This window comes from Callospermophilus lateralis, chromosome 2 (assembly GCF_048772815.1).
Source record: "Callospermophilus lateralis isolate mCalLat2 chromosome 2, mCalLat2.hap1, whole genome shotgun sequence".
Classification (NCBI taxonomy): Eukaryota; Metazoa; Chordata; class Mammalia; order Rodentia; family Sciuridae; genus Callospermophilus; species Callospermophilus lateralis.
Genome location: NC_135306.1, coordinates 77981263 through 78008483, shown reverse-complemented (window position 1 = coordinate 78008483; position 27221 = coordinate 77981263). Strand labels below are relative to the sequence as shown.

At 38.5% G+C, this 27221-nt stretch overlaps 1 protein-coding gene across 1 annotated transcript in view; it reads right to left on the bottom strand.

Annotated features, from left to right (window-relative positions):
* Positions 1-27221, bottom strand: part of LOC143386430 (uncharacterized) — a 146891-nt gene that overhangs the window by 93869 nt on the left and 25801 nt on the right. Inside the window, exons 2-3 of the mRNA XM_076841527.1 lie at positions 12151-12225; positions 2430-2582 (exon numbers count right to left, since the gene is read on the bottom strand). Of these exons, the coding sequence (XP_076697642.1) occupies positions 2430-2582; positions 12151-12225 (228 nt within the window). The remainder of the gene's footprint in view (positions 1-2429; positions 2583-12150; positions 12226-27221) is intronic.

Sequence of the window (27221 nt, the reverse complement as noted above, 5' to 3'; positions counted from 1 at the left end):
TTTTTGCCTCAATCTCCTGAAGTGCTGGGCTTACAGGTATGTGCCACCATGTCTGGCCCACTTACTTTATTTTCATGCAGACAGAAAAGAGCTCAAATTTGAAGAAAATACATTTGAAGGAATGAAGAAAGTATTCATTGGCAAGTTTAGTGGGAAAAAAAACAAGGATTTTAGGGAAAGTGGCAAAAAAATATGCAGGACTGGAAGTGAGAATTACATTATTTTAGCTTTTTTTATGTGATGCTATAAATTCTTTGCAGGATGAATTTGCATTGCCTATAAACAAAATAACTTACATCCTCTCATTTTGCCCTGCAAATATCTAAACTAGTTCCGTAATGAGGGATCTCAAAGAGTTGCTGCTGCACAGAAGGAAAGAGGTGAATATTGCCACTGACAGGAATTTGATATATTATTTGTATTTTCTTAGGCACTTATTGAAATTATCAATGGATCAATTTATTTACTGTAGATTCAAAAGAGTAATGTCACATCAAAAGTTTCGTAAGCTGTGGGCATCTTCTTCATTTATCATTTCTGTACTACCTGGGAAAATGTGTTCTGTTGTCACAAATCATGCAACTGGAATAAGTCTTCAAATTGAAAAGAAAACCACTCTGAGGGAGGAGTCTGAGAATGTATTTCAAAAGACTATTTGCATGTTCTCCAAAGCAATTGCCAGTGTCTGGCAAGGAAGAGGAAAAACTATTTTTATTTATAGTTGGGAGATTAATGGGCAGCTTTATATATTGTGTGACAAACTGATCTTAAATAAAATATGTAGCTTTCATTTAAGAAGTTCAAAAGTTTTCTTTCTGGCCACAGAAATAAGAATAGAAGCTACAGAAATACAATATGCTTGTCCATTTTCTGAATAATGCTTACTTTTGTTGTTTTTTTTGGGGGGGGGTTGTTTGTTTGTTTGTTTTGCTTACACAAGACTGTCTCTAGTTCTTGTCTCTTCAGTTAAAATGGAATAAAGAGAAACCAAAGCTGTGCAGGAAAATAATATCACTGAAGTTGGTATATAATGTCCATAAGGAAAACCTAGTGGATCTGAGAACAGAAGTTTTTCTCCCACTCTCCTTTGGGAAGAAGATTGGAGATAATGCCTTAGGAATAATCTATCCTCAATTGATATTCAAGGAAATGGACCAAAAAGAAATTAGAAAAGAGGTTTGCATGTAGAGTGACTGATTAAGAGAATGATCATTAAGTATTCAAATAAAGGGAAGTAATAAAAAAAAAATAGGGCAAACTCTGCATTACCCATTGTTGAAGCCTGATATTTCAGGGTTATTTACAGCAGTTTCTTACATATAACTAATGCTAATGGCTTTTCCAGTGGTCTTCTCTGACATCAAACCCTATAATAGGCCACATATTCTCCCTCATCATCACCAAGGTTTTTAATTCCTTTTGCTCCATTCATCATGTGTAGTTTGTAATCCAGTGCCATCGATTTCCCCTTCAGAGAATCCCTTTCCTCCTGCTCTCCTTCTCCTTAGATTCATCCCAGATATCAGTATTGCTTCCCCACGCCACAGGCCACCTGCAGTGAGCACTGGTATCAACATTCTTCCAATCACTTGAAAATGAAATATTGAATTAGTTTTGATGTATTCCTTCCTTTCTGCTCACTACCTTCACATGAGAGACCACATCAATTCTTCTTTCCTCATGGGCCTTGAATCTGCTATTACTTGCCTTTTGTTCTGCAAACAGGTTAAACTTCTGTTCCTCTAACATGAGATATGCTTAGAATTGCTGCATAGATAAATAAACATCACTTAAACCCATCTTATAGCTAGAATGATCTACTTACTTCATGTAAGTTTACCATGTATATGAGGGAGGAGAAATCACAGGATCTTCAAATACTTTCACAGTGGGAAAAAAATAAGTTCAAAGGAAGAAGTCCAAGATTCTGGTCTTGTTTCTGCTATGAAACAGCTTTGTGACCTTGAACATTTAATGAATGTTTAAGGAGTAAGTTAGTAGCTTCAAGAAGCCCTTGTCTCTTAAAGTATGGGATCCTCTGATACAGTTCTTTGAAAATAGATCTCTTAACTACTAAGATGTGTTCCTCCTGGCCCTTTCTCCTGGAGCAACCAAGTCCCATAGATTTCATTGTCTTTCAGTGAATTTTTTTTTCAGCTTCCACTATAGGGATTTTCCTGAGTTTACTTTGATTTTTATTGATGTACTTTATTTCTCTTTAATTTTCTCTTCCTGGCTAATGGATACTTATAATGGGTCTCAGTTCTTATAACACTCTATACATTAATGCATTATAATAATATTGGGATGCTAGGAACACATCTTACTCATATTCATAGCTCTAGTGCCTACCCTAGGGCCTGAAACACATGGCTAATTAAAATCCTGTTGAAGGGAACTAGGCCAAGAAGGTAAACAAGACTACAAACCTAAGATGGTTGAGAATGTTTGGCACTGTCGGTCCATATGGATCCACGGCAATTCTACCATACTGTGACAGAAAGACGGTGCTTCTTTCCCATGATCCTTCGTATCTATGAAACTGTCTCTGACATTTGATTGCAGGAGATCATTCTTCTCCTCTGCAAAGCAATATGATAACAAACACATGACTTGGGACGCCAAGGGGGAAAATCAAACCCTATAAACAAGAAAAACGATTACATATTCTTAAGCTTGTCACTTACTCCTGTTTTTCTGAATGTCTCATATAAGCAAACCTTCTAAATCTTGAGATTTTTGGTTGACATGGTTGATAGAAAGTTTTCATATTTTTGGCTGGTTATATTTCATTACAAGAACAAATTTAAGGTAATTGTGAAAGTTTAGTCTGTTTTCTTCTGAGCTATTATTTTCATAATTTTGACATAGAGTCATAGACTGTTAGAGTTTGGAAAAAAAACCTTAGGAATTTTGTAGCATGACATTACCTAAGTTTGGTTACTGCAGAATACTTGATTTACAAGATCTGATAGTTATTCTGAGGAACTTTTTAAAATACTTGAGAACAAAAGAAAAAAAATAAAATGTTTGTGATCCAAAATATTTCAGACGCACTCAGGTTTCTTTTTTTTTTTAAATCAGTTTTGCTTTTCTTATAATGCTTCTCAGGTCTTTAATATGATACTATTCCCAGCCAATTTTTGAGACTACACCAGGGATATTATACAGTATTTCCATGATTTTGTTTATGAAAGCTTCTTTTAATGTAATACATATTAATGTCTTCCATAAGTTTTCTGAAAAACAAGTTGGGAAATTCTGAAACTCAAAAGATTTTAGTTTATCTACAAGCAGAATAGACAGCATAGGGATAGGATAAGAACTCAGGACACATAGATCCCCTGTGGTATTCTCTTTGCAAAATGTCATAGATTATAATAACAATATGCACCATTCTCTAGTAATTTATTCTACTTTAGAGGAAAGGGCAACGCCTAAGAACAAAATATGTTTTATAACAGCCTTCATTTCTAGAGAGTATTTTAGATTGATTTGACTCATTTCTATGACCAGTACTTTGAGCCAAAAATTCCAAAAGAGCTATTCAATTAAAAAGTCTTGAAGGTTTCTGGTAAATGACTTAAAACATTGGGGAAAAAGTCATTAAAAACAATATTTTACATGTGTACATATAAATATATATGTTGGCTGTGAAAATGCAATATTCTTATTTTTTAAATAGATACTTTTTATTTTTAAATAGACAAAATGTTAAATAAAACTGCTCAACTATAAAAGCAAATCAAAATCTGCAGTATTTTCTAATTTTGCAAAGGTTTATTATTTTGTCATACAAGATAAACCAAAGAATTTATAGTTTTAAAAATATTCTTTGAAGATACACAAGACATCAAGATAGTCAAATTCTGAGCTTAGCAGTGGCATGCAGCTCGAGGCATCTTACTACTCTAAACTTGAAACTGCATCACATTTTCCAAATGTGAATATTTACAAAAAGGAAACATGATGGCTAATTGTCAGGAATGTAAGAAACAAATCAATAGAAACTATGCTTTTTCAATGGCTAAATACTTAAACTCGTTTTAATGAGTAGAGAAAACATGTTGCACAGTTCAAGAGAAATGGAAAGAAACTTAGCCACAAAAATGACTTTGCTTCTCTGTGTCTCTGAAGCTGTAGAAATCTAGAGGACAAGTCAAGGCACATACCACATGGCCTCTGATTCCACCAGAATGGAAGAGTTCACATGCACCCTGTGGGTATCTCCTCTACATTTAAGGACAGAAAACAAATGTAAGGAGCAGAGACTTCTAGACTCCTAGGCCTGGAAGAAAATATAGAACAGACATCTACTGTCCTTATAATAACACTTTCCAGTAAGGTCAAAGTACCAAGATCTAGTGAAATATGTTTGGGCAAATATATGATTAAAAAATTACCCATTCCTTGCTCTGAAATCTAGCTAGACCATACTGTCTGTTGGCCAAAATCCTAAGACAGACTCATCCATATAGAATAGGGTGGGGTTGGGAGTATGAGGAGAGTACTTTCTAAGAACAGCACCAACAAATGTCATACATTACTCAGGTATTCATTCATCTAAGAAATACACCTTGAGCATCTTCTAGGTGCTCATATCGAAAGCTCATATTCAACAATCACTAACTGAGAAAGCACTGTGTGCCAGACAAAGGTTAGACAGAGATGCAGTGGTGAAATATACAAACTCCCTGTTCTAAAAAAGCTAATGTCCTACCAGAAAACATATTCCATAAGCAATCTCACACTGTGGGGAGTGTTGTGAAGAGGATAGAGAAAAGAATGATACAATAGGCCGCTGGAAAGGACCATCTGAGGAGACAGCATCTGAAATGACAAGCAATTGAAGGAAGGTTGCATCCATAAAAGGGATCTCGAAGAAGAGTACTTCAGGTAAAGGGGAAGGCAGATGCAAATGACCTAAGGCAGGAACAAACTTGATGTCCCTGAAGAACAGGAAAAATGTTACAGGGTGGAAGCGCAATGAACAGCCAGGAGGGAAGTGTAGGATGAGGCAGGCAAGGGAGGCAGGGCCAGATCATGCACAGCTTTAAGCAATGGGGTTTCATTTCATGTGTGATGAGAAGGGGTCAAATGATTTTATGCTGAGGAGTGGCATAATCAGATTTACTTTCTAAAAGACATCATTTTGGCTCTTGAATGAGAAATTGATTGTAGACAGCAAAAGAAATAGGGAAAACAGTTCAGAATGCTAGTGGCCAAATCCATTTAAAATGATAGTTTACTGACTTAGACTAAGGTCTTAATAGTAATAATAGGGAGAAGAAGATGAACTTTAAAATATTTCAGAGATGGAATTGCCTGGACATGCTAATGGAATCAATTTAGAGAAGAGTAAAAGAGAAAAGTAAGAAATAGCTTCTAGATATTTGTTATGAGAAGATGGGAGTGGGAGAGAACTTATACAAATAAGGGATCAACTGAAAGAGGAAGAGGTGTGTGTGTGTGTGTGTGTGTGTGTGTGTGTGTGTGTGTGTGTTGGTGGGGCGAGGTTGCTCATCAGTTGACTTTTTTAATATGTTAGGTTTAAGATGCCTATCGCTATTTAAAAGAATATGTCAGCTGGCAGTTGGATCTATGAGCCTGGAATTTATGAGAGAAAGCTGGCTTGGAGATATGATTTTGGAAGTTATTAGCATATAGATAGATATTTAAAGCCATAGACCTAGAAGCATTCACCCAAGGCAAGAATGCTTACTATGAAGCTCTAGAGTACCAAAATATTAGAGGGACCAGGAAGACGAAGAAAAATCAATATAGAAAGCTGAGAAAATACAGTGTTTGCACAGCCATGTGTGATTATGATTGTAAAGTGTGACTGGTCAACGTCAAGTGTTTTTCTTCAGCAGTGTTCACAGGGTTGATTTTTGTCTTCTTAATGCAGTACTCTATGTCCTATCTAGAACAGAGGATCTTGAACTTGAGCTTATTACATAGGCCTGAAATATTGAGTCTGATGGGTCTAAATTTTTGGATTGCTCTAGACTAGATCAAACCAACTGAGCCCATCTTCACATGTATCTAGAGAGAGACGCATACGTGGCTAATGCCTGCAAAAGAGAGGAAGTGAGAGGGACAGAGGAAATAGAGGATGGAGCTCAAGGTCAGGGGACCTCTCTGGACAAGCCTCTCTAATGGCCCTGGGCTTCTTCCCACTGTGTCTTACTTTATGGTTTCCCATAAGCTGATTATCTCCAGACACAGAGAGCTCTGGAGTGATGCTTTTGGTCACAAAGAAGGATATAATAGTCGTTTGCCTGTGATCTGTTGTTGTTGTGTTGCTTCTCCTGTTCTTGGATCAATTTTCTAATAACTAATTAGCATCCCTTTCAAAGTTCAGAAGCCTTGGGAAGAGGGTGAGTGAGGGCAGGCTATAGCAAAGGAGTTAATTTCTGTCTTTTGATTTTCAATACACACATCTGTTACTTTTCAGTCTATCAGATCTCACGCCATCCAACTAAGATGTGATTTAACTAACAAGTATTCGGGCAAGAAGGTATGGCTTATTCCTGTTCTCGGCTATGACATTTGAGGAAGATTGTACGATTAGAATCTTATGATCATACTAATGCCAGATTAATTCTCTACAACTATTTATCAAGGTAAAGGTTTATAAAAATAATCCATTAGCTCTGGCTGCCTCCCTTTTCTTTAAGGCTCTTTTGAGGGATGTCATGAATATTAATGCTTGTTGTTACCACCTAATTCTATATCCATTTCTTCCTCTGCAGCATCCTTTTTGAAATTCCTAAGGCATTCCCTTCTTGCCAAATTCAACTAGAAGAACTATAATTCTCAGAGTAAGACAGATTGTTTTCTATTCCATTGAATTTTTTTTATTAACAAGGGGTTAACCAAAAAATGAAACAACAAAATGGTGAAATGCCCCATACCTACTTAAACCCTAATCTAGATGGCGATAACCCTGGTTACTTAAGGAAAAAGCTTTGGGTTTGGTGCTAAACAACCAAGAAGGCAGGGGAGAAAGTCTCACTCCCCAGATGAGCCAGCCTTAAGTGTCATAGTGGATAGGATTTATTGAATCATGTAACAAAAGGCTCCACCAGAATTGTTTAAACGTGCAGGAGCTTATTGTTCTCCTCTAACAAGTCTGAAGAGGGTAGTAACTGCTGCTATTGGTTCTAGACTTTACAAGATAGCCCAGCTTCCTCTTTGCCCTCTTGGAACTTACCTGTCATGTAAAAGCCTATGGGGAAGAAGCCACATGAAACAGGGAGGAGGATGAGAAGCCATGCAGAGGGCACAGAAGAACCCCAGCCTACAGCCAGCACCACACTTGTGGGAAGGCCATCTGGATCCTCAAGCCCCGCTGAGCTGTCCTTGCATGATGTGAAGCAAAAATGAGTACTCCCACCACAAAATTCTTTCACTGTTCCTCACTCATAGAATCCTAATCAATAAAATGGTTGTTGTTTTAGGCTACTTGATTTGGGGGTGGTTCATTATCTAAAAAATAGAAAATGGGAAACAGAAGTTTAACTAAGTTCCTATAGTAATGTCGTGTGTGTCCCACCCCCCCCCCCCAGAGCTCAGTCTTTTATAAAGTTGCCTCAGGGTCTGTTTGACTCTTTACATCAACAATGCCATGTAGATTGTGTACTTAGTGTTAGGCTTTACCAGTGAGAAATCTGTGTGTGTGCGTGTGTGTGCATGTGTGTGCACGTGAGTGTGCACATATGCGCACACACACACAAGGGGTATATCACACTCACGGCATATATATGTTTTAAATGAAGATCAAATACCTGTTGATCTATCAGAGAATGCCAATGCCAAGAAAAGAAAGAAAATTCATGTGTTTATTGCATTTTGTCCAACTTTCCGGTCTCAGAAGCAAACTATTCACTCAAGGATTTCAATCATTTTCATATCTGGAGTGATATGTGTCATGTTTCTTTAAAATTTCTCTTTCAAAGGTCCTGCTCTGCCTGAGGTAGACACTCTTTAAATAGCATTCATGTTGACAATCAACCTTTCATATTCTACTTGAATTTTTCCAACATATTTTCAAGCCATTAGCTAATGTCATTTAATTTTAAACCATCTTATCAGCTAGGACTAATTTTATTATCTACATTTCACTTATAAAGTAACTAAGATATTGGGTATTGTAAAAAAAAATCTAAATATAGATAGCTACTTACCAATAAAATTTAATACAGCGAAGTCAGTCAAAACCTTAATCCAAGTCTCCCCTTTAAGTCTGGTGTCCTTTTCACACCATAAAGAAGGAACTTTAAGTGTGCTGATATCTCATGGCCTTGTTTGTATTTCTTCAAGAATCAAATTCTTGAAAGAACTATTGAAAAGTAACATGTGATTAATATAACCCTTTTACCTCAACAGCAAGTACCTGTAAAGCCCTTATCTACATCTCAACACTCGGGGTCTAACATTGTTTTAGTAGCAAAGAAAAATCATCTCAGCCTTACAGAAAGCTTTCCAAAACCATTAGGCCTGCCAAAGCACCGACCTACCGCCTATCAGAAAACCCCAAGCTTACCTATTTATATTTATCCAGTTTTCTATTCCTTTCTTCTATCCCACCATATGTCCACAAACTGAGAGAGAAAATTCTGACCCCAAGACAAATCCATCTCTGACACAGATTCCTAAAAAGGAGAGGAAAAAGCATCTCTCTCTAAATTTTCTTTTGGCTGGCTGCCTGATTCTCATTAGGCCCACCATGGTCATATGATACAGACCAAAGCATACATAAAATTTTCATTTTACAACTATGGAGAAGAAACACAGCATTCCATTTTGTAACCCAGATGTAATTATGAAGATTACTGCTTAAATGCAAAACCAAAGCTTGGTTTTTCACATATTAGTCATAGGAAAAGAAAATTATTACACCTGCCTTCTATTAAGTTTGCTTTGATTTCTTTTTAGGTCTTGGGAATGTGGACTAGTGTTTGTTTTCATGGCTGCCAATGTTTAAAACTTCCAAGCAATTTTGGACTAAACGACTGAACACATTAAACAGCTAATGTATAACACACACACTATGTCCTTAGTCAAAAATCCACACAAACTCCTAAAATATTTTAAGCCATAGCTATTGTCATGAAACCATTGTAAACCCATGTTTAAAAATCTTGTTTAAATTTTGTTTAAGTCTTTCTGTAAGAGGATGCCCTTTCAGAAAATATTTTCTGGAAGTGTTTATATCACAGGCACTTATTAAAGCCTGAACTGTAGCCATCGCTAGGGATTTAGTAAGCTAATCGTTTTATTTCAGTTTTGGAGTCAATATTCCTGTATGCGCTGACTAGAGTGCTAAGTGGAAAATAAGTCTTCCGATTAAAGAGAACAGAAAGGGATTCTCAGTTTTCAATAGAAAGACACTTTCTCTTTCTCTCTGCTTCCCTCTTTTCTTCTCTTCCAATTTTTTTCCATGTGGTACAGATGAAAATATCCAGAAGGAAATCTACTTGTGAGAAGAAAAGATCATATGTTTGATTCCTCAGGAGAAAAGAGCAGAATGTTGATAATTATTGAAGTTGGCTGATGGATACCTGGAGCGGGGGAACATTATACTAATTTTTTACCTTTGTAAATTGTTTAAAATTACATAATGAAAAGTAAAAAATGTTTTATTAGGTAAAAATTAGTAATCAAGGGGCCAGGCACAGAGGCACATGCTTGTAATCCCAGCAACTCAGGAGGCTGAGGCAGAAGGATTGCAAGTTTGAGGCCAGCCTCAGCAACTTAGTGAGGCCCTAAGCAATTTAGCAAGACCCTGTCTCAAAATTTAAAAAAAATAAAATAAAAATTTTCTGGGGATGGGGCTCAGTGATAGAGGGCCCCTCAGTTCCATCTCCAGTAACAACAACAACAAAACTCAATAATCAGTTATATGAAGCAATTGATACTGGCAATCATATCTGAGTAACAGAATTAAAGTTAAGTTTTCTACTTTCTATCTGGGAAAAAAAAGACAATAGATTTTAATATTCCTTAATGTGTACTACCAAAGGTCCTAAGATATTTTAATGTCAAAATGGCTTGAAAATTCGAAATGATAGGCCATTTGGAGGATAACTTTACTCCAAAGTCTGAGTTATGACTTTTGTATAGGTGATAAAGAACATTTGTGATCATTTTTTCTTTAGAAAAGTATGTTTTAGTTTTGCCAGCAAATAAAATGCTAATTTACACTGTTTTCCAATCATCTATTGCTGCATAACAAGCTACCAATCATTCATTTGCTTGTGAATCTATACCTCAGAAATTTGGACAGAAGTGTCTCTCCATTCCTTTATACCAGCAGTCTTAGCTGGGATGGAGTCAAAGGCTGGAACAGGCTAGACAGCTCTATAGGGTCTCAACTATAGGTCCTTGCTTTTGACTCGTGGCAGGGTTTCTTAGTGCTTCTCCTTGGCCATGACACATGGACACCTGGGCATAGTCACAGTGTGCAGGTCTTGGGGTGGATTTCCTACCTGGTAGGTGACTTCCCAAGAGAAAAAGAGGAAGTTGTCAGTATTCATGAAGGTAAAGCCCAGAACTGACATGGTGTTGTTCCTGTTACATCTATTAATCAAAGCAAAGCACAGAGGTCAATCCAGATTTAAGCATAGGAGAAGTGCACATTGCCCTTTTAAGGGATGAACCAACACAGTCACATGGGGAGGAAAGGAATTGTTGATGGACATCTTTTGAGACTATCCTCACATGTTGTTTACTTTCCCTAGCCTGAAAAGACCTCTATTTTGGAGGTACATCTTAGATTTCGAATCTTGAGCACCTTTGAAATTTCCTTCACCTAAAGTTAAAATATTCTCATTTTTAAAAAGTACTTAAAAGGGGAAATGAGTCTGGGGTAGTAAAATGGCTTTTATAGTCTTTGGACTATAAAATTATCATTTTTCTCACAAATTTATACAAATTACTAGCATAGTAAGGACAAGAAATTTAAGTCATATTACAATACAGATGTAGGGGGGATAATTTCTTCAGTCTTCAATCTGGACTAGCAATGATCCATAATCGAAACAGTTTACTAGATAATGTTCAGTCCCTCTTCCCATCCCTGATTATCTTCCAATGAGTTCTGAATGCATGGGGAAAGAAGGGTACCCTACATATGCCCTTGACATTGAGAGAAAAGGGAGCTCTGAGCTTGTGCTCATTCTTCAATATCTGCTTGCTGGAGAGGTATCCCTTCTCTTTCTGATTATCAGGCTTTTGATTGGTTCTCTTTTGCTGTTGCCTTGAGAAACATCCTTGTTGGTATTCTCCCTGAGTTCTGCTGGCTGCTGACCCTGAGTCTGCTGAGTCCTCCAACGGACCAGTGAACACCACGCACCCCAGCCTGTTTTGCACAACCACCCCCTTTCACTGCAGATCCTATGGCAGTCCCCTGTCTTTAACTGCAGCACACACTCCACCTGACAACTGAAGACTGCCAGCAAAGTCGGTTCTCAGAACCTCTCTGAGTGAATACTCTCTGACAAAAAAGAGTCCTGCTTGCAAGCTTGATCTATAGCTGACACCTGGGACTTGGGCTTGGGGAGGAGTCTCACCAGACCAACCATTAAGAATGAATCACTGTCTCTCCATTGTTTATTCAAACAGTGTTGTCTGTGTGAACACCATCTTTCCTTCTGGGAATCCAGAATTTTGGTACCAGCCAGAGAAGCTGCCTTCATAACCAGCTCCCCACGAACATTCTGAGCACTCAGACTCTAATGAGCTCCCTGGTAGACATCATTTCACCTCTGTTGTCACAGCTCAGTTCTGGGGGAAGCAAGAACAGCCTCTGTGACTGCACTGTGAGAGGACACTTGGAAGCTTGCATCTGGTTCCTCCATACTCTGTCCCAGGTTCTTTTGGACTTTGCTGATTTTACTTTGTATCTTTTCACTATAATCAGTCATAATCATGAGTGTGGCTGTATGCTGAGCCCTATAATTCTTCCCAGCAAATCATCACATCTGGGGTTAGTTTTGGAGATACCCCAGATCCTCTGTCACCATGACTGCTTTGACATGGTGGTACCTCGATTCAGAATGCATGGGACAGTCTGCAAGATGACCTCCCCAGACCCTGCAGGGTTGGAGAGAAGCCTGGATGATGTGAAAATCAGCAGCCACTTACCTTCACTTCTCTTTTCTTTCTCTCTCTCTGTTTCTGCCTCTTTCTCTCCCTTCTCCTTCTTCCCCTTGCCAGAGTCTAGAAAGAAGATCACATTATTTACATATCCAAGGGATCAAAAGTTCACTGTCCAAAGCAGGCCAGCCTGTCATGGACTAAAGAATGTCTTCTATACACCAGAGTAGAAAATCCTCATTCTCACCAGGAGGCTGGCATACAAGTTTTGTCTCACTGCATACTCCTCATTTGCATATTGATCACTCATCTCCTTCCCACAGACACCTTGACAGGAACAGAATTAAGAGTTTGTAACTGAAAAATCTAAGGACTAAAGTATAATTTATAAAAATTATAAAATATACTTTAAAATTATATATTTTCAAAATGTTAGCCCCATTATACTAGTTTAAAGTTTTGTCCTCTAGTAAACTTTAATTTGAACAGAAAATGTAGGTCTATTCTTATGTGTGTAAAAACATAGACACACACACACACACACACACACACACACTCCCTGAAGCCAACAATATATTATTTATTTTTGCTTTTCACGTGTTTACATTTTATTCATAACTTCCAATTTTTGCTTTTCAGTCTAGAAAAAAAATTTAGAAATTCAATAATTGGGAGCAAATCCACTGGTGAATTTTCCTTCATAAAGTAGTTTTAAATAAAATACTTGATTTAGAACTTCACTAACAAGTAATGTTTGATTCTATATGTGACCCAACACAGTGTTTTATTTTATTGACCCCAAAGTATATTTTATAGACGATGCTAGAAATAGCCATCAGACTGAGTGATAGGGTTTGAAGGATGCCGGCATCATAAACATGCTGAAAGTACACAGAAGTAAACCAGGTGGAGACAAGCACATCCCCATGACACCTAGCGCCTCATCCTGGGAGAGAGCACAACCCTTCTAACAATCCCTTCTTCAAACTCACTCTCTCTTTACCTTTTGTCCTTCCAAAATGACCTTCTCCCCTACTTATTCATCAAAATAAAAGCAAATAGCACTCAAAAAGCAGGCATTATCTCAATTCCCACTAGAATTATCCAACCCTAACTTCACTAAGAAAATAATGAGGGTCTCTTGGAGGAGGGCAGATGTCCTCGTGTGGCCTAGCCTGATTTTAGTAACACCTGCTTTTATTTGGAATGAAGGGGAATCCAAAAATAAAGAACTGGCTCAGAAGCACTTGACGAAAATAGCGCTGAAAGTCTCCGTCTGCAGCTGGCCCCTCACTGCAGACTGTGCCTGGGGTCTCCGCCTCCCAGCTCCATCTCCCCTCCTATGTGAGAGCAGCTCATTCATGCTGCCAGTACATATTTAACATGAGATTCTTCAAGTACCACTGCAGAGCATCCAGCAAACCCACCAACTCTAAACTTAGTCCTACATATGTAGCCAGAGACATGGATAAATATAGAGACCTAGAAATACATACAGAACGCCAGAAAAACTTGCTCTGGGCCAGAAACATATTGTGAATATGCAAATATCTCAGTGTCTGGTACGGAAGCTTTGCCCTTTAGCACTTGCCTCACTCCATCTTTCTCTCTTTTTCTCTCTACACCATGTCCCCCCTCCACCAGCATCTTCCCATCTGTTTATTTTTTTCCAAACTTTCGTTTTAAAAAAATATGGTATCACCCCTTAAAAATAAGAAAAATATGGTGCCACAAATACCACTGCCAGGTGTAACATATGATGCTGCTTCTGGAGCTGGGAAGCTAAAATGTATAGAGAAGGATGATGGCTATATTCAAATTTTCCTACAAAGGTTACCGGAAATGGATTTTTATCCATTTTGTCTGAACTCTGTTCATTCCTGGTTAGTTTTCAGGTCTACGTTGTACTTTAAAGAAATTGTATAATCCAGACCTTGTCATCAGCTTTCTTAATTTATTTCCCTGAAATGACAGGCCTGGCAGAGGCAAGCCTGCCTCTCAAATATCTGGATTACAGTGTAGCTATGGAAACAGGTGTTAAAGTGCCATGGATGTCAAGTTACACTGGTACTTTGCAAATCGCCTTCTATATGGACGGCATGTTATTTTACAGGCTGACCATTGTGGCTGCATCCTTCTGCTTGATTTTCAGGAGACCATCACAAAGGAGATCTGCCTTGAATGGCCTAGTGTCCTCGGGATGGAGAATGACGACAGAGAAAGTGTGTTGTGTTCTCTACTCTGACAAGAAAGATTTTAAACTACAATTAAATGAATTAACCAATAAATAAGATAAACATATGAGGGAAAGAAATCAGAATAAATTTTTTCTTCGAAGGTTAATATCCTTCTCCTGCCTAAAAAGGAGAAAAATGAGAAGAATATTATAAGAAAGAATCCTGCTGTAATTCATACTCTCTATAACTTCTGTGAACATTCCCGTTCACAGCATTAAAGATCTAGTATATTTCAGCCTCATCATATAGAAGTAACTCGCTAAAGACCATGCCCATCATTAATTTCACCCATTCAGAAAGAAAAGGAATAAAGAAATGGATAGCTAGGTGCACTGGCCTAAGGATCAGACATGAGTTATTGTATTTCATTTCATCTTTACAAACAGCCCTGCAGGGGAAGTATAATCCCTGTTTTATGGGAAAGGAAACTGAGACTCAGAGAGGTTAAGTAATATGCTCAAGGCCTCAAGGTTATAAGTGCAACAGCCAGAATTCAATCTGAGGTTTGTCGACAAAGCCTATGTTCTTTCCACTGAATCAACCTAGACAGCGAGTTTAGGGCATGTAAGGCCAAATTGGCATACCCTCTCCCTGGCATGCTTCAACCTCAGTTTAGCTGGTTTAAAAAGACAAGGCGTCGCATCTCTGGTTGGGTCACGATAATGAGATGAGCTCCTCTGGCCCTCAAATTATTTTGGCCTGGCTCCAACTTCTTATTTAGCATTACTCAATTGAAATTTTATCCAATCCTTGATGAGCTATTAAATCAAAGTCAAATTTAAGTTGATGTTAAGAAACTCTACATAATTTCTAATGGATCCTGTTTGCTCTTCTTATAAATACTTACTGCAATTTTTTAATGCAATTATTGATCTTATGACAGGCAAGAAGAATTAGAACAGAAATATTCCTAAACTCACATAGGTACAAGATAGAAGAAATTTTTTTAGGTTTATGAAGGGATATTTGCATGTGGTTTAATGTAATCATTTTCACGTATAAAATATCAATAGTAGATGAAGCTGAATGATCATAGGTAAGTATATATCCATGCAATCTCATAAGCACATGAGAAAAGAGCTTCAAGATAACACAACCCAAAAGAATAGGGAAGGCTGTTGCAAATTGGCTCTTGAAACTAGTAGCAACGGGAAAGTTAGAGCAAATCCTGCTTTCTAACTATCACCACACTTAAAGATTCTTTTTAGCATCTGTACAAATCCATAGGAAAGATGTAAAACATTACCAGCAATGTATTTCTGGCTTCAAATTCCAATATTCAGATTGTGCATGAATCCTGAGTAGTTGTTGCTATGATCCAAGGAATGTGAATCCAGTTCAAAGATGCAACTATACCTCTCCAGTGAGATCCTTCTTCCCTGAAGTAGAGATGGTTCTAAAGAGGTTGAACAACAATGCCAAAAGAATAGTGTTGATCGAAGTAAGGAATACACTTCAGTTCTCTAAATAAGGAGCTTCCTTCAGTGTACTATTATAGTGTCAATTTATATTGATGGGGTCATGAAGGAATACTGAAAATGTGTATGTGCTATATGTTGAAGGAGAAATGGAAATTCATTCATCTTAATGATGTGGTCAGTGTACAGGGACTGTTACGTCTCCCTGCAAGTTCACATTAGAGTCTGCTTTGTAGACTAGGATCTTGGTGGAACACAGAAAGAAAATAGTGCATTACTCAGAGCACTTGACATAACCGAAACCCTTTCTAAGACATAGAAGGAGGAAATTAATATTTTATATATGCACTACAACATATTTGAAATACCACAGTTTTAATCGTGAATGTCCCCCAAAACCTCACATGTTAAAAACTTGGTTCTAGCCCGTGATGCCATTGGGAGGCAATGAAACCTGTAGGAGGTGAGACCTATTGGAAGGAAATTAGGTCATTGGGGAGCATGTCCTTGGAGAGAATATTGGGACTTTGAAGCAGTTTCTTTGTTTTTTCTTCCCAGATGTCATGAGGTGAGCAGTTTCTTCTACCATGTTCTTCCATGAGGTTCTGCTTCACCACAGACCCAAAGTGAGCAAAAGACCCAATGGACCATGCATGGACTGAAGCCCTTGAAACTGTGATCCAAAATATACTTTTCCTCCTTATAAGTTGTTTATCTTGAGTATTTTGTCACAGTGATGGAAAGTTAACAGATATTGAATATTGGTCTTCCCATTTTTGTTATGCAAGCTCATGGAGTTATAAGAGCTGTCGGGTATGAATCAGGGATTTCTGCTATTTCCTAAGGCTCCTACATTGCTTTAAGACCACGTGGATTGTCTTTTCAGCTTTTACATGAGTTGTGATCACTCCAAGCCTTTCCTTTACTTAATCAAATACATAAATGAGTTCAAATTCTTACACAAAGCACTCAGAATTAGCCAAATTCCAGAGTCAATGATTCCTTTTGTATATCCTTTTTTTTTTTTGGTATTATTCATCAACTAGAAATATATTCTAGCCCTGTACATATAATTTTTTCCTCTGGTTTTGCATAACCATTTTACACTAATTTAGGAAACAGTTTTCTTGGAGTAGGGTGGGGAAAAAAAGACGTTTCATTTGAACTTCTAAAGAATTTATTTTCAGACATTTATTCATTTAACATTAATTAAATACTTTGTGTTCAATATGTTCAATAATAATTAGGCATTCTCCATTTATGTTATTGCATGAAGTGTGCTCATAATTCAATTCCAGGTATACTTGAATGCAGATTTAATTCTTTTACACATGACTCTTTCTCTCATAGCTCAACCCTTGGTTTATGGCACAAAACTTTCCAAAATTCCTTTCCAGACCATTCCCAAAATGGAGATGGCTAGACCAGAATTAGGATTTACTTATAATTAGCATTTACTCATATCACATTTTAACTGATTTATTTTTTTTTTGTTTTGATTCAGAATGAGAGCATTTTCATAAAGTATGGCCTTAATATGCCCAGACTACCAGAAGTGGTGCTATTTGTTACATATGGACTCTCCCTGCCCCAATGAGATTAAATCCCATGTGAATTTTTGGCTTACCTCATTTCCTTGCTTAACAAGAATACAAAAATTTTTACAAATGTGTAACAACAAATCCCGAAAGGTCTCAGCAACTGGCACATATGCCCAAAGGCAGTGATTTCACAACCTCCATTGTATTATAGTACACTGAGATGTCTCCCCTTCTTTCATGCAATAACTACCCCATCCCATCAGTACAAGCGATTCAAGATATACAGGTGTCCCTATACCAGCTAGTGAGAAATTTAGACTAAACATATGCCTCTATATCGTACTAGACCATGACAAACCTATTTACAATTATAATCCCCTTGCCATTTGGTATCTGAAAATCAGTTGGTGTCTAGAATAAATTTTCATTCAACCCGCTGATACATATAATTGGTATATACAAAAGGGTTGTATCTTTTTCTTATATCTTAGAAAATAAATATCTTGTGATATGTTTGATGGCATTTAAACTTATATGCTCCCCCTTGTCATTCTTGAAGATAATGTACTCTGGGATAATTTCAACTGACTGAGGATATGGGAGAAGAGGTAAAGATATTTTTAAACTCAGGACAAAGAAGTGTTAGATTCTGTTCTCTGAATTCTTTTTCTAATTTTGTATGCCCTATACTGGATTTACTAGAGTGGTTTACAGAGTGTTTTCTGTCTATCCCCTACCTTCCAAACCCCAAAGGTGCTACTGTGCAAACCTTGTCCTTTAAACAGGTTAAAAAAAAAAAAAAAAGAAAAAAACCACTTTTCTGTCCTGGTCAAATAGAAGGCTGCAGCGCATACTTTGGATGGCTGGAGTTTTCTCTTAAATGAAATATAAGAGCCATAACTCAGTTTCTCTGGCAATGAACCATAGAGGCCATTCATCAGGATGTGGCAGACATTTATCTCCTCAAATACTCCAAGGCAGATGGAAATAGCATCTAGCCTCCTGTCAGAATAAATAACCCAAATACTGCACCCCGCCCCAAAAAAACCCAAACAGATCAGCAGCCATAGATCAGCAAGAGGCAAAACTAAACCAGTCAGCTGTAAACCTTTGCCCCCACTCTCTCCTCTTCTCTGTGGGCACAACAGTCTCACTTCACAATGGGTGGGCACTTTACAGCCAGGGCCTTTGTGCTGACCCTCTTAGGAAGGAGGCCAAAACTAATGTGTGTGTTTGGGGTTTTTTTATTGTAAACTTCCAATCTTCCCTTCTTTTGATGTTATTGGAAAGAACACTCTTTTCATTTCCCATCTTAAATAGAAACATTTAAAAATAACCTCCTCCAAGAAACAGTTGGGGACACCAAATCATGCTTCAGAATGGTTAAAATTTTTAAATTTTATACTACATGCATTCCACCATAATTTTTACAAATTAAAGTTTTTTAAAATCAAAAAGAATAGATAAAATTAATAAGGGTACTCGATTTTTCATTATTCACCTTTCTTAATTTTATCATTTTTTTTTTATATTTAGATCCACTGGAAGACAGCCCCAATGGTAAAGCAGGGTTTTTTTTCTCCCTGTAATGTTGGCTTTATATTAAAATTGCTTATTACAGTTCTGAGAAACTCAAAGCCAAATAGTAATACTTTTACTTGGGAAGTTTGTAAGTAGAGCCAGCTCCATACTCTGAAAAGCCAAACTTCAGTCTCAGCAGACTACTCTAAGAATTCTACCCAATCCATCCTCACTCCAAAGACATCTTCTGATCTGAATTTTGCATCGTTTTACTTTTTTTCATCTTTTTTTTTTTTTAAGGGAAAGTACTGGTTGAACCTCCTGTATTTTAATTAAGAATTTTTTATTTTAAAATTGAAAAGTCACAAATGAGGCATTTTATTTTGTGTAAAAATGTGATTTTTTCCCTTCAAAAGTTTCCCCTATCATTCTTTTTAATATCCCCTTCAGTGTTTCCAAGAGATTATCACCTCTTCAAGCAAAGATGACAACATAGTTCTATAACTCCACCTTCCATAGTATACTATTATGCCCTTAGCAAGCACTCAGAGATGGCTACTAGGCTTATTGAAACTGGCAGAACAATCCAACACTCCTGAAAATATATTTTGGAAATGAGAAAAATAGAAACATCATCTTAGAAGAATTCACAGTCACTAAACAGTCAACTGCTATCCCTGCAAAATGAAATATCCAAAAAGATGGACAGAAGGCATTATTGTCTGGTTATAGGCTCTTAGGTAGAAAACTTCTGACATTGGGGGCAGGCCACACTTGAACATCTCTTTTGTAAAGGAGACTAAGGGGTATGTAAAACAACTTAAGCACATTTCTATAAGTGAACTGGAAGACTAACTGTAGGTACCCGATAATTAAATTAAGGAATCCCAGGTGGATTCTTTGGAGAGTAGATCTTGGAACATTTACTGGAGTATTTGAAACATTTGTGAATTTCTCCCAATGTGCCTTTTGAAATGTAATATTGATATATGTATACACACACACACACAGAGATTCTGCCTTTAATATTATATTTCAAATCTAAATAATTATTAACAGCTGGGTTTCAGCTGAAGACCTAGATAATTCCTAAGTATGATGTGGGAATCTAAACCTTTCTGTGTGCTCTAATATCTGTACGATAAAATCCAAGTTTTAAGCTACAATCCATGCTCACCTCTCTAGCCTCTTACTTGCATCTACCCCATTCTATAGCCATGCTTGTTACTTTCCAAACACACCATATTCTCAGACCCCTGTGCCTTTTCACAAGCTACCTTATCTCTACATTGTCCACCTGGTAAAATAACTACCCACAACTTAACGGACACTCAGTGGTCTTCTCCACAAGGCTTTCCCCACTGTTGCCTTAGGACACTTAGGTGACCCTTGCTTTGTTCTTGTCTCTGTGCACGTTGCAGCTAGAGCACCTGCCCACCATGTTACAACAGTTTGCACATGTCTCTGCACCATTCTCTCAAACTACATAGTGTCTAAAAAGCGAAAAGTCTATTTCTTCCTTATCTTTATATATGCAGAAAGAAAAAAAAGAATAAAAAAGGAAGGAAGGAAGAAGGAAAAGGCTCCTATATACTAATGCTAAACAAAAGGAAAACATTCATTCACTTACTCACTTGCTCATTCTTCCCTCTCACTTGAGTCTAGGATGACACTCAGAGAAGTTGTATCAGTGAGCTGATAGGTCAAAATCAAGGCAAGTTCCAAAAACTAATTGTCAGTGAAGTTAGGAGGGATGGGGCAGGTGAGGGCATTCAGTGAGTGGCCTCTGCCCTGTACAGATGGACCTGGTGTGGTTTCCAGTTTGTTGCAGTCACCACCATTCCTTACTACTCTACCTTCTTGGATTTATTCAATTATTCTATCAATAATTAGGTGGTGTTTAGATAGGGAGGTGTTTGAACTGTGTACCTATGACCTCAAGGATTCATTTAACAAATGATTTTTTGGAACTCATCTGGTCTATTGGTTTGGGTGCCAAGAATTTAGACATTTAAAAAAAATAGCTTATTACTGACAGTGTTTTTAAGCCAGGAAGCCATAAAGACTTTGGTAATATCCCTAGCTTCATTCATCAACCAAGCATTCTAATAGTCACTTGAGGGCAAGGAGTATATGATGACAAATGACTAACCACACACATGCACGCACGCGCGCACACACACACACACACACACACACCACAACCACACAACCACAAGAACAACAAGAACAAAACACTCAGACCCGTCCCTCATTCTCTGCCAAAGGAAACTTTATAATTCTGTACACCTTACCAAGCTTCCATGCAATACTAGAAACAGCCCCTCTTCAGTTCCCTCCTAATAAGAATTATGACCCCATCGTTCAACACAAAAGCACAGCTGCTATCACAGGAGGGTTGTTCATTTTCCAGAGACGCTGAAAGGTAGCCGTGCTTAGTTCATAATATTTTTTTTAAATGAGGTAGTGTCTATTTTTGCCTCCTTGAGAGACAGAGCTAGAGGAGTGATGACCGGGAGCAGGAAGTCCTTGAAATCAATTGGCTCTATGGAAAACTAAGGACCTAAGACATCCTTCATTTGCTCTAACCATAATCCATTGGACTTGCATTTTGTGCTCTGTCTATCAAATCAAACCTTCCCCAAGGAAAACCTGATTCTTTTAGGCTCGTTCTGCTCTCTGAGAGCACAGCCACATGGCCTCCTTCAATAAGTCCCCATTACTGCCGACTGCATTGGTTTCGGAGCCAAATCCCAAGGGCTCCAAAGATGGATCATTCAATCTTCTGAGTAATCAATCCCAAGAGCTTGCCACTCTGGCCCCGCTTGGCTGAGCTGCAGGAGCAGCCAGCCCCGTGGCCAGGCCGGCTGCCGGCCTGGGGAAGAGGCAGCAAACACAGCCTCCTCTTTAAAGAGCCCTCTCCACTGGGAAAGGGCAGGCGGAAGGTGTGAAAACTGAAGTAGGGGCTATGGTAGGAGGATGGGAGATTTGATCCTAAACAGGTTTAGCTTAAAAAAAGAAAACGGTTATTTGACCCATTACAAAAACCTCACGCCCCACAGTGTCCTTCGGGAAACTCAAACCACCCAACTATGTTGTCACATATTGAACCCACACCCAGAGTGTTAAGTATCACTGGCTCTCAGACAGAGAAATGTCATCATTCCCTCCTCCTGGCTGGTGTCTTTAAATAGCTCCTCTTATTTACGGTGTACATAGTGTTAATGTCCTTCAGTTGCTCTATTTTCAAGGATGGAAAAGCAGTTGCTAAGCATTTCTAAATGACAGCCCCAGGGTTCATTAAAAATATGGCAAACATTTGCTAAGCTCATTAAGTGCAATTTTTGTGTGTGTGTATCAGATTCCTCCTCTGCATGTTCTGCGTGACCAAACATCTATTAACCCTAATCCCATTGATGAGTCTGATACATTCAAACCGGCAATTAGACAAAACAAAAGGGATATTTATGGAGAGACTCCTAAATGGGCTTTCATATTGGTCTAAGCAGTTTCAAAACGACAGTTTAATTCCCCTCTGTTAATCCCTCGCTTCCAGAGCACTCCCTTTGTTTGATTATAGGCTGTCAGGTTTAGGGATTCTGATTGAATCAAAATTTGAAGCAAACTAGAAACACATAATAATTACGCTATTTAAGCACTGTTGCCTACTGTATAAGCAAACGAAATGCTCTAACAAATGAAGACTCCTCAGTACAAAAGGTTTCTAAAATGTACTGCTTGCACAATTAGAAGCCATAGAATATGAATTAGATAGTTGTTTCCCCGGATCCTTTTAAAAATTCTCCAGTTGATGAGTTTGGTGGTAAAACACCATGCATTAAATGTGTTGACTAGGCAAAAATATTTTAAGACAGGCTCCCTCTGCCCTTCTTCCCAGCCACCCCCTCACCTCCTGCCGTCCCAACCACAGCTGTGGACTTGTCTGACCCACAGTGGTTAATCTGAGCACCAGCTCTCATTTGTCCATTCCAGCTTTCCATTAACTCAGGGCCACGGTGGTGTTATTATTAGAGGCGGAAAGGATTCCGCATCACTTACATGGTGTAAAGCTGGACAAATAAACAAGTACTGACTATGGATGTCTCCCAATCACACAGGGCCTCAATTTTTGAATGCACTCTTTCAAATAGCAAAATGACCCTTCTCTAGCTTGTAAAACCTCTCTTTGTTTTCCCTCAAAGAGAAGGAAACTCACCAAGAGGAGTGGACTTTTGACAGAGCTCCCCAGCAGTAACGTCATTTTCAAGTGGCTCTTGACCAGCTGAGCTTTTTCAAAGTGTAACTTTTATAGCCACAAAGGATCATGTCTTATTTGGGTTCATTAAATTTCCTCTTGCTTTGCAAAGGGCTGACCAAACTCACAGCTGCTGAGAGCGGAGCCAACCCTTCATCATTCTTCAAGTCAATTCAGCACTGATCAGGGCTCTGTTTGAAAGCCCTACCCAGATTTAGACCTCATAATTTAGTCTCTGTTGGGTAAAAAGAAAGCAAGAAAGGAAAAATAAATAAATAAAAGGAAGAAAGGAAAGGAAAAAAAGAAAGGAAAAGAAAATGAAAGAAAAGAAGAAAGAATTGCCTTGACTGGATGAGAAATGGATCTCCTTTTGCTACCAGCAAGAGTTCTGGTGATGTTGCCAGTACAATTGGCAGTGAGATTCAATAAATGTTGATTTATTAAAGTATTGACTGAGTGAGGTGAAGGTGCTTGGACTTACAGTGCTGATTAGAAAAATTATCTAAGAAGTAAAAAACAGGATGCACTCTAAGTGCCAGATTGCCTGTTGTCGACAGTCTGTCCTTGCCTCCTTCTGCTCTCTCCCCAGGGAACTACATTTCCCAGCATTCTCTAGCACCAGGATTCTGGATGAGAAGATTCTAAGGGAAGGCTCTCACTCAGAATTTGGAAAGCAAAGAGGAGGAGAAGCCAAACTTCTCCAGCAATAGCTGGGGACCTGGCTTTACACGACCTAGTGTACTATCACAAAACACTTGTGACTCTCAGGGCTTCACTCTATGTTTCTTGTACCTTAAGATTCCTGGAGCATCAGCAGTTTCCTCCTAAGCTTGGCTCCCAGCCCTCTCCACGGTTATAGGAGTATCTAGTTCTCTCTATGTTAAATTAGTTCCTGCTTCACATATCTGGCCAAACCCTATGGATATGGGTAGTAGGTACCCAGAACTTGGAAAAAGCCAAGTTGGCTAAAGCCAGACCACTTTGAAAGATGGGGCCTGAATTCTAGTGAGGGAACCTATTATTTCATTCATGCATATAATTGCCGCAGTCTGGCTGCAGCAAAATAACTAGAGGGTGACGAGCAACTTGTGTACATTGATACAGCAGGAGTGGAAGCTGTTTATTGTAGGACAGGAGGGGTATATATACATTCTGCACAGCTTATCTTAATTAACATAAACTAGATACAGCAGTCAACCAATAAGGAATCTCCACACTTAATGGCTCGCTGGCGTTACTTCACAAACCACTCCCTTTGCAAAATGCCAGGCGCCATCTTGACTTGTTTACAGACCCTAACATATAATGGTCTTTTCAAAAAAAAATTCTTATAGGGCACCTTCAGTGCTCTGTAAACCCTCTGATAAAAACTAGTGACAAAAAGATATATTCATTAACCCATGATCTTACAGAACAATAATAAGAGGGCAAAAGTAAGAGCTCCAGCTGCCATTTACAGGGAGATTATCAAACAAAGAATAATAATAAGTCTGTAGCTTAGCAATAACAACCAACACAAACATTAGTTGGAAATAGACATGAGCTGTAATCGCAAATCTATTATTTTCTCACCAACCATATGGCTTAACGGCAATCAACTCAGTTTACCCTCTGAGCAGCCATTTCCCAGTTTCTATCTCATAGTTGCTATCTTCTGAAAATAAAAACAATGGAGGTAGCCAGTCAAGCTGATGCATGCATGCCTGTGATCCCAGTGGCTCAGGATGCTGAGGCAGGAGAATCTTGAGTTCAAAGCCAGCCTCAGCAAAAGCAAGGTGCCTTACTAAGCAACTCAATGAGGCCCTATCTCTAAATAAAAATGCAAAACAGGTCAGGGGATTTGGCTCAGTGGTCTAGTACCCCCAAGTTCAATCTCCTGTACCCACCCCTCACTCCCCCCCCAAAAAAAGATAAGTTATTCAGCACAGTAACTAAAACACACTAGCAACTGAGCCATCTGTACCTTTGGTTCGCCACCAGTCCCTAAGCTTCCCAAAGGTAGCAGCCATATTTTTCTATCTTGGAGTCCTAAGTATTACTTAACACAATGTCTTATGTTTAAAATATTTTTAAAAATTCATGAATGAATGATGATTGTTGGAATGAATGAATACACGAATAAGTGGTATTATATGAATCAACCTAATACATCCTTACTAACGAAGCTATTATTCATGTTATCATTAAATATAATTAGTATCCTGTGGATTTTCTAAGGCCATTATGAGCAAAGGGGAGAATTTTTTTGAATAAGTCAATGTGGGAAGAGAGCTCACTGACACTGACATCCTACCATTTGGACACTGTGATGGCATACCAACCCTACTAGAAAAGAATTCTCATTGTGCCACACCAATATAATGAGTTGAAGAGCATTATCAGAATGGCCATCTGCTTGCCTGGGCATCTCACTCCAGATGATGACTGAGCCTTCAACCCTCGGGCCAATGTGAGTGTCCTGTGACCTCTTAACTCTGAGCCCTGTGATTCTCTGAGCTCTCAGGAAGGGGAACCCACACATCACACAAGAATGCCCTGTGAGTGACGCAGGCTCTCATTTCTGCTGAAGGAAATGAATTCAAAAAGAAAATGATAATCTACAGGGAGTAACACCCACACAGTTATCACTCAAATGATCCCCAAAGGCTCTGAACCTGATTGGAATGGTGCTTCATAAACTTCCTTTCAAGGGGTTTCTTTGTCATCGGTAATTAGGAAAGACTTTTATAGTCTGATTAAATATGCTCAATCTCCTTTCTATTTTATACTTATTTTTAAAATATACCCATTGTTTCCCCTTTTCTAATTTTCTTTTCTTTTTGCCTATGCAACTTAAATGTTTCTTCTCTTTTTATCTCTTTCCTACCACCTTCTTCTTACACTCCCTCCCCAAATGTCAATAACAATATCACAGAATTATTTCTGAGTGACCTCTGTATTCATGGTAGTTTTTTTTCCTGGTCTTCTTATGGGACACACTTAGATTGGGATCATGGCTTCAGGCCTTACTCATTTCTGTATCTATTCAGTCATTTAATCATTTATTTACTCATTCCATAAATAGCTATTGAGCATCTATTATGTGCTTGGCAGAGTCCTGGGCACTGAGCATGGGTCAGGCAAGGTCTCTGCTTATGAAACCTACCTTCTAAAGGGATTATATAGGTGAAAATTATTTTGTAACTTTATACATTATAAAATAAGTAAAGGGAATAATTAAAATTTACATTTGAGAGCTTGCCACTTCTTTATTTCAACTTTTTTGTCCTATGTTGCACCCTTTTCTCTGCCCAGTGGCAAAACTTTTCTCTCCCTGGATTCCCCACAGCTGCCTTGCCCTCCTGGAGCCTCTGGTCTAGCATGCCCACTTCATGTTTAGACATCATCTGTTTCACTCAAACTAAATCAATCTGTTCTGAATCCTAACGCTTTTCAAATTAGGATACGTGTAGACTGTGCCAGGAATTGGCAAAACCGCAGGAAAAATCCAATGCACCTTCCTGGAACATCAAGTCTACCAGATGATAAATAGGGATATAATGGAGCATGGGATATAAAATTCACATTAAAAATTTAGATGAGACAGGCAAAGAAGGATCAAGTTTGTGGTTGGCTGTTTTAAACTACACTCCTAAGTCCCCAAGAGCAGGGAGGTGGGAGAAAAGGGGAGGAAGAAATGGGAACAGAAAAAGAAAATGAGGCAGATAGAGGTGCGGTGAGGAATGGAAGGTACACACTCTCCCTCTAAAAGAACAACATCAGAAGCCCCTGAGAACTGCCCGAATGCTGCCTCCATGGGCCAGGATCTCCAGCTTTGGCTTCTTGCTGCTCTCCTCTAATAGCTCTCCAAGAGCTTCCCATGGCATCCAGGAAGCCAGCCCACCCTGCCCAGCACCGAGCATGGCATGCCCTTGTCGACCTCTTGGATCTTTCCCTGCACCTTTTTCTCCAGGGTGACTTTCTTCAGCTACCAGAGCCTTCTTTTCTCCTAAATGCAATCCTCTTGTTCCTCCTTGGGGCTTCTGCACTAGCTACTGTCTTTGTTTAGGATTCTTTCCCACCCCACCCTCACCCACATCCTGACACAGGGGAGAAGCTTCTTTCCTTCTTGTTATTGGCTCTTTGCTTAAATGATACCATCACAAGG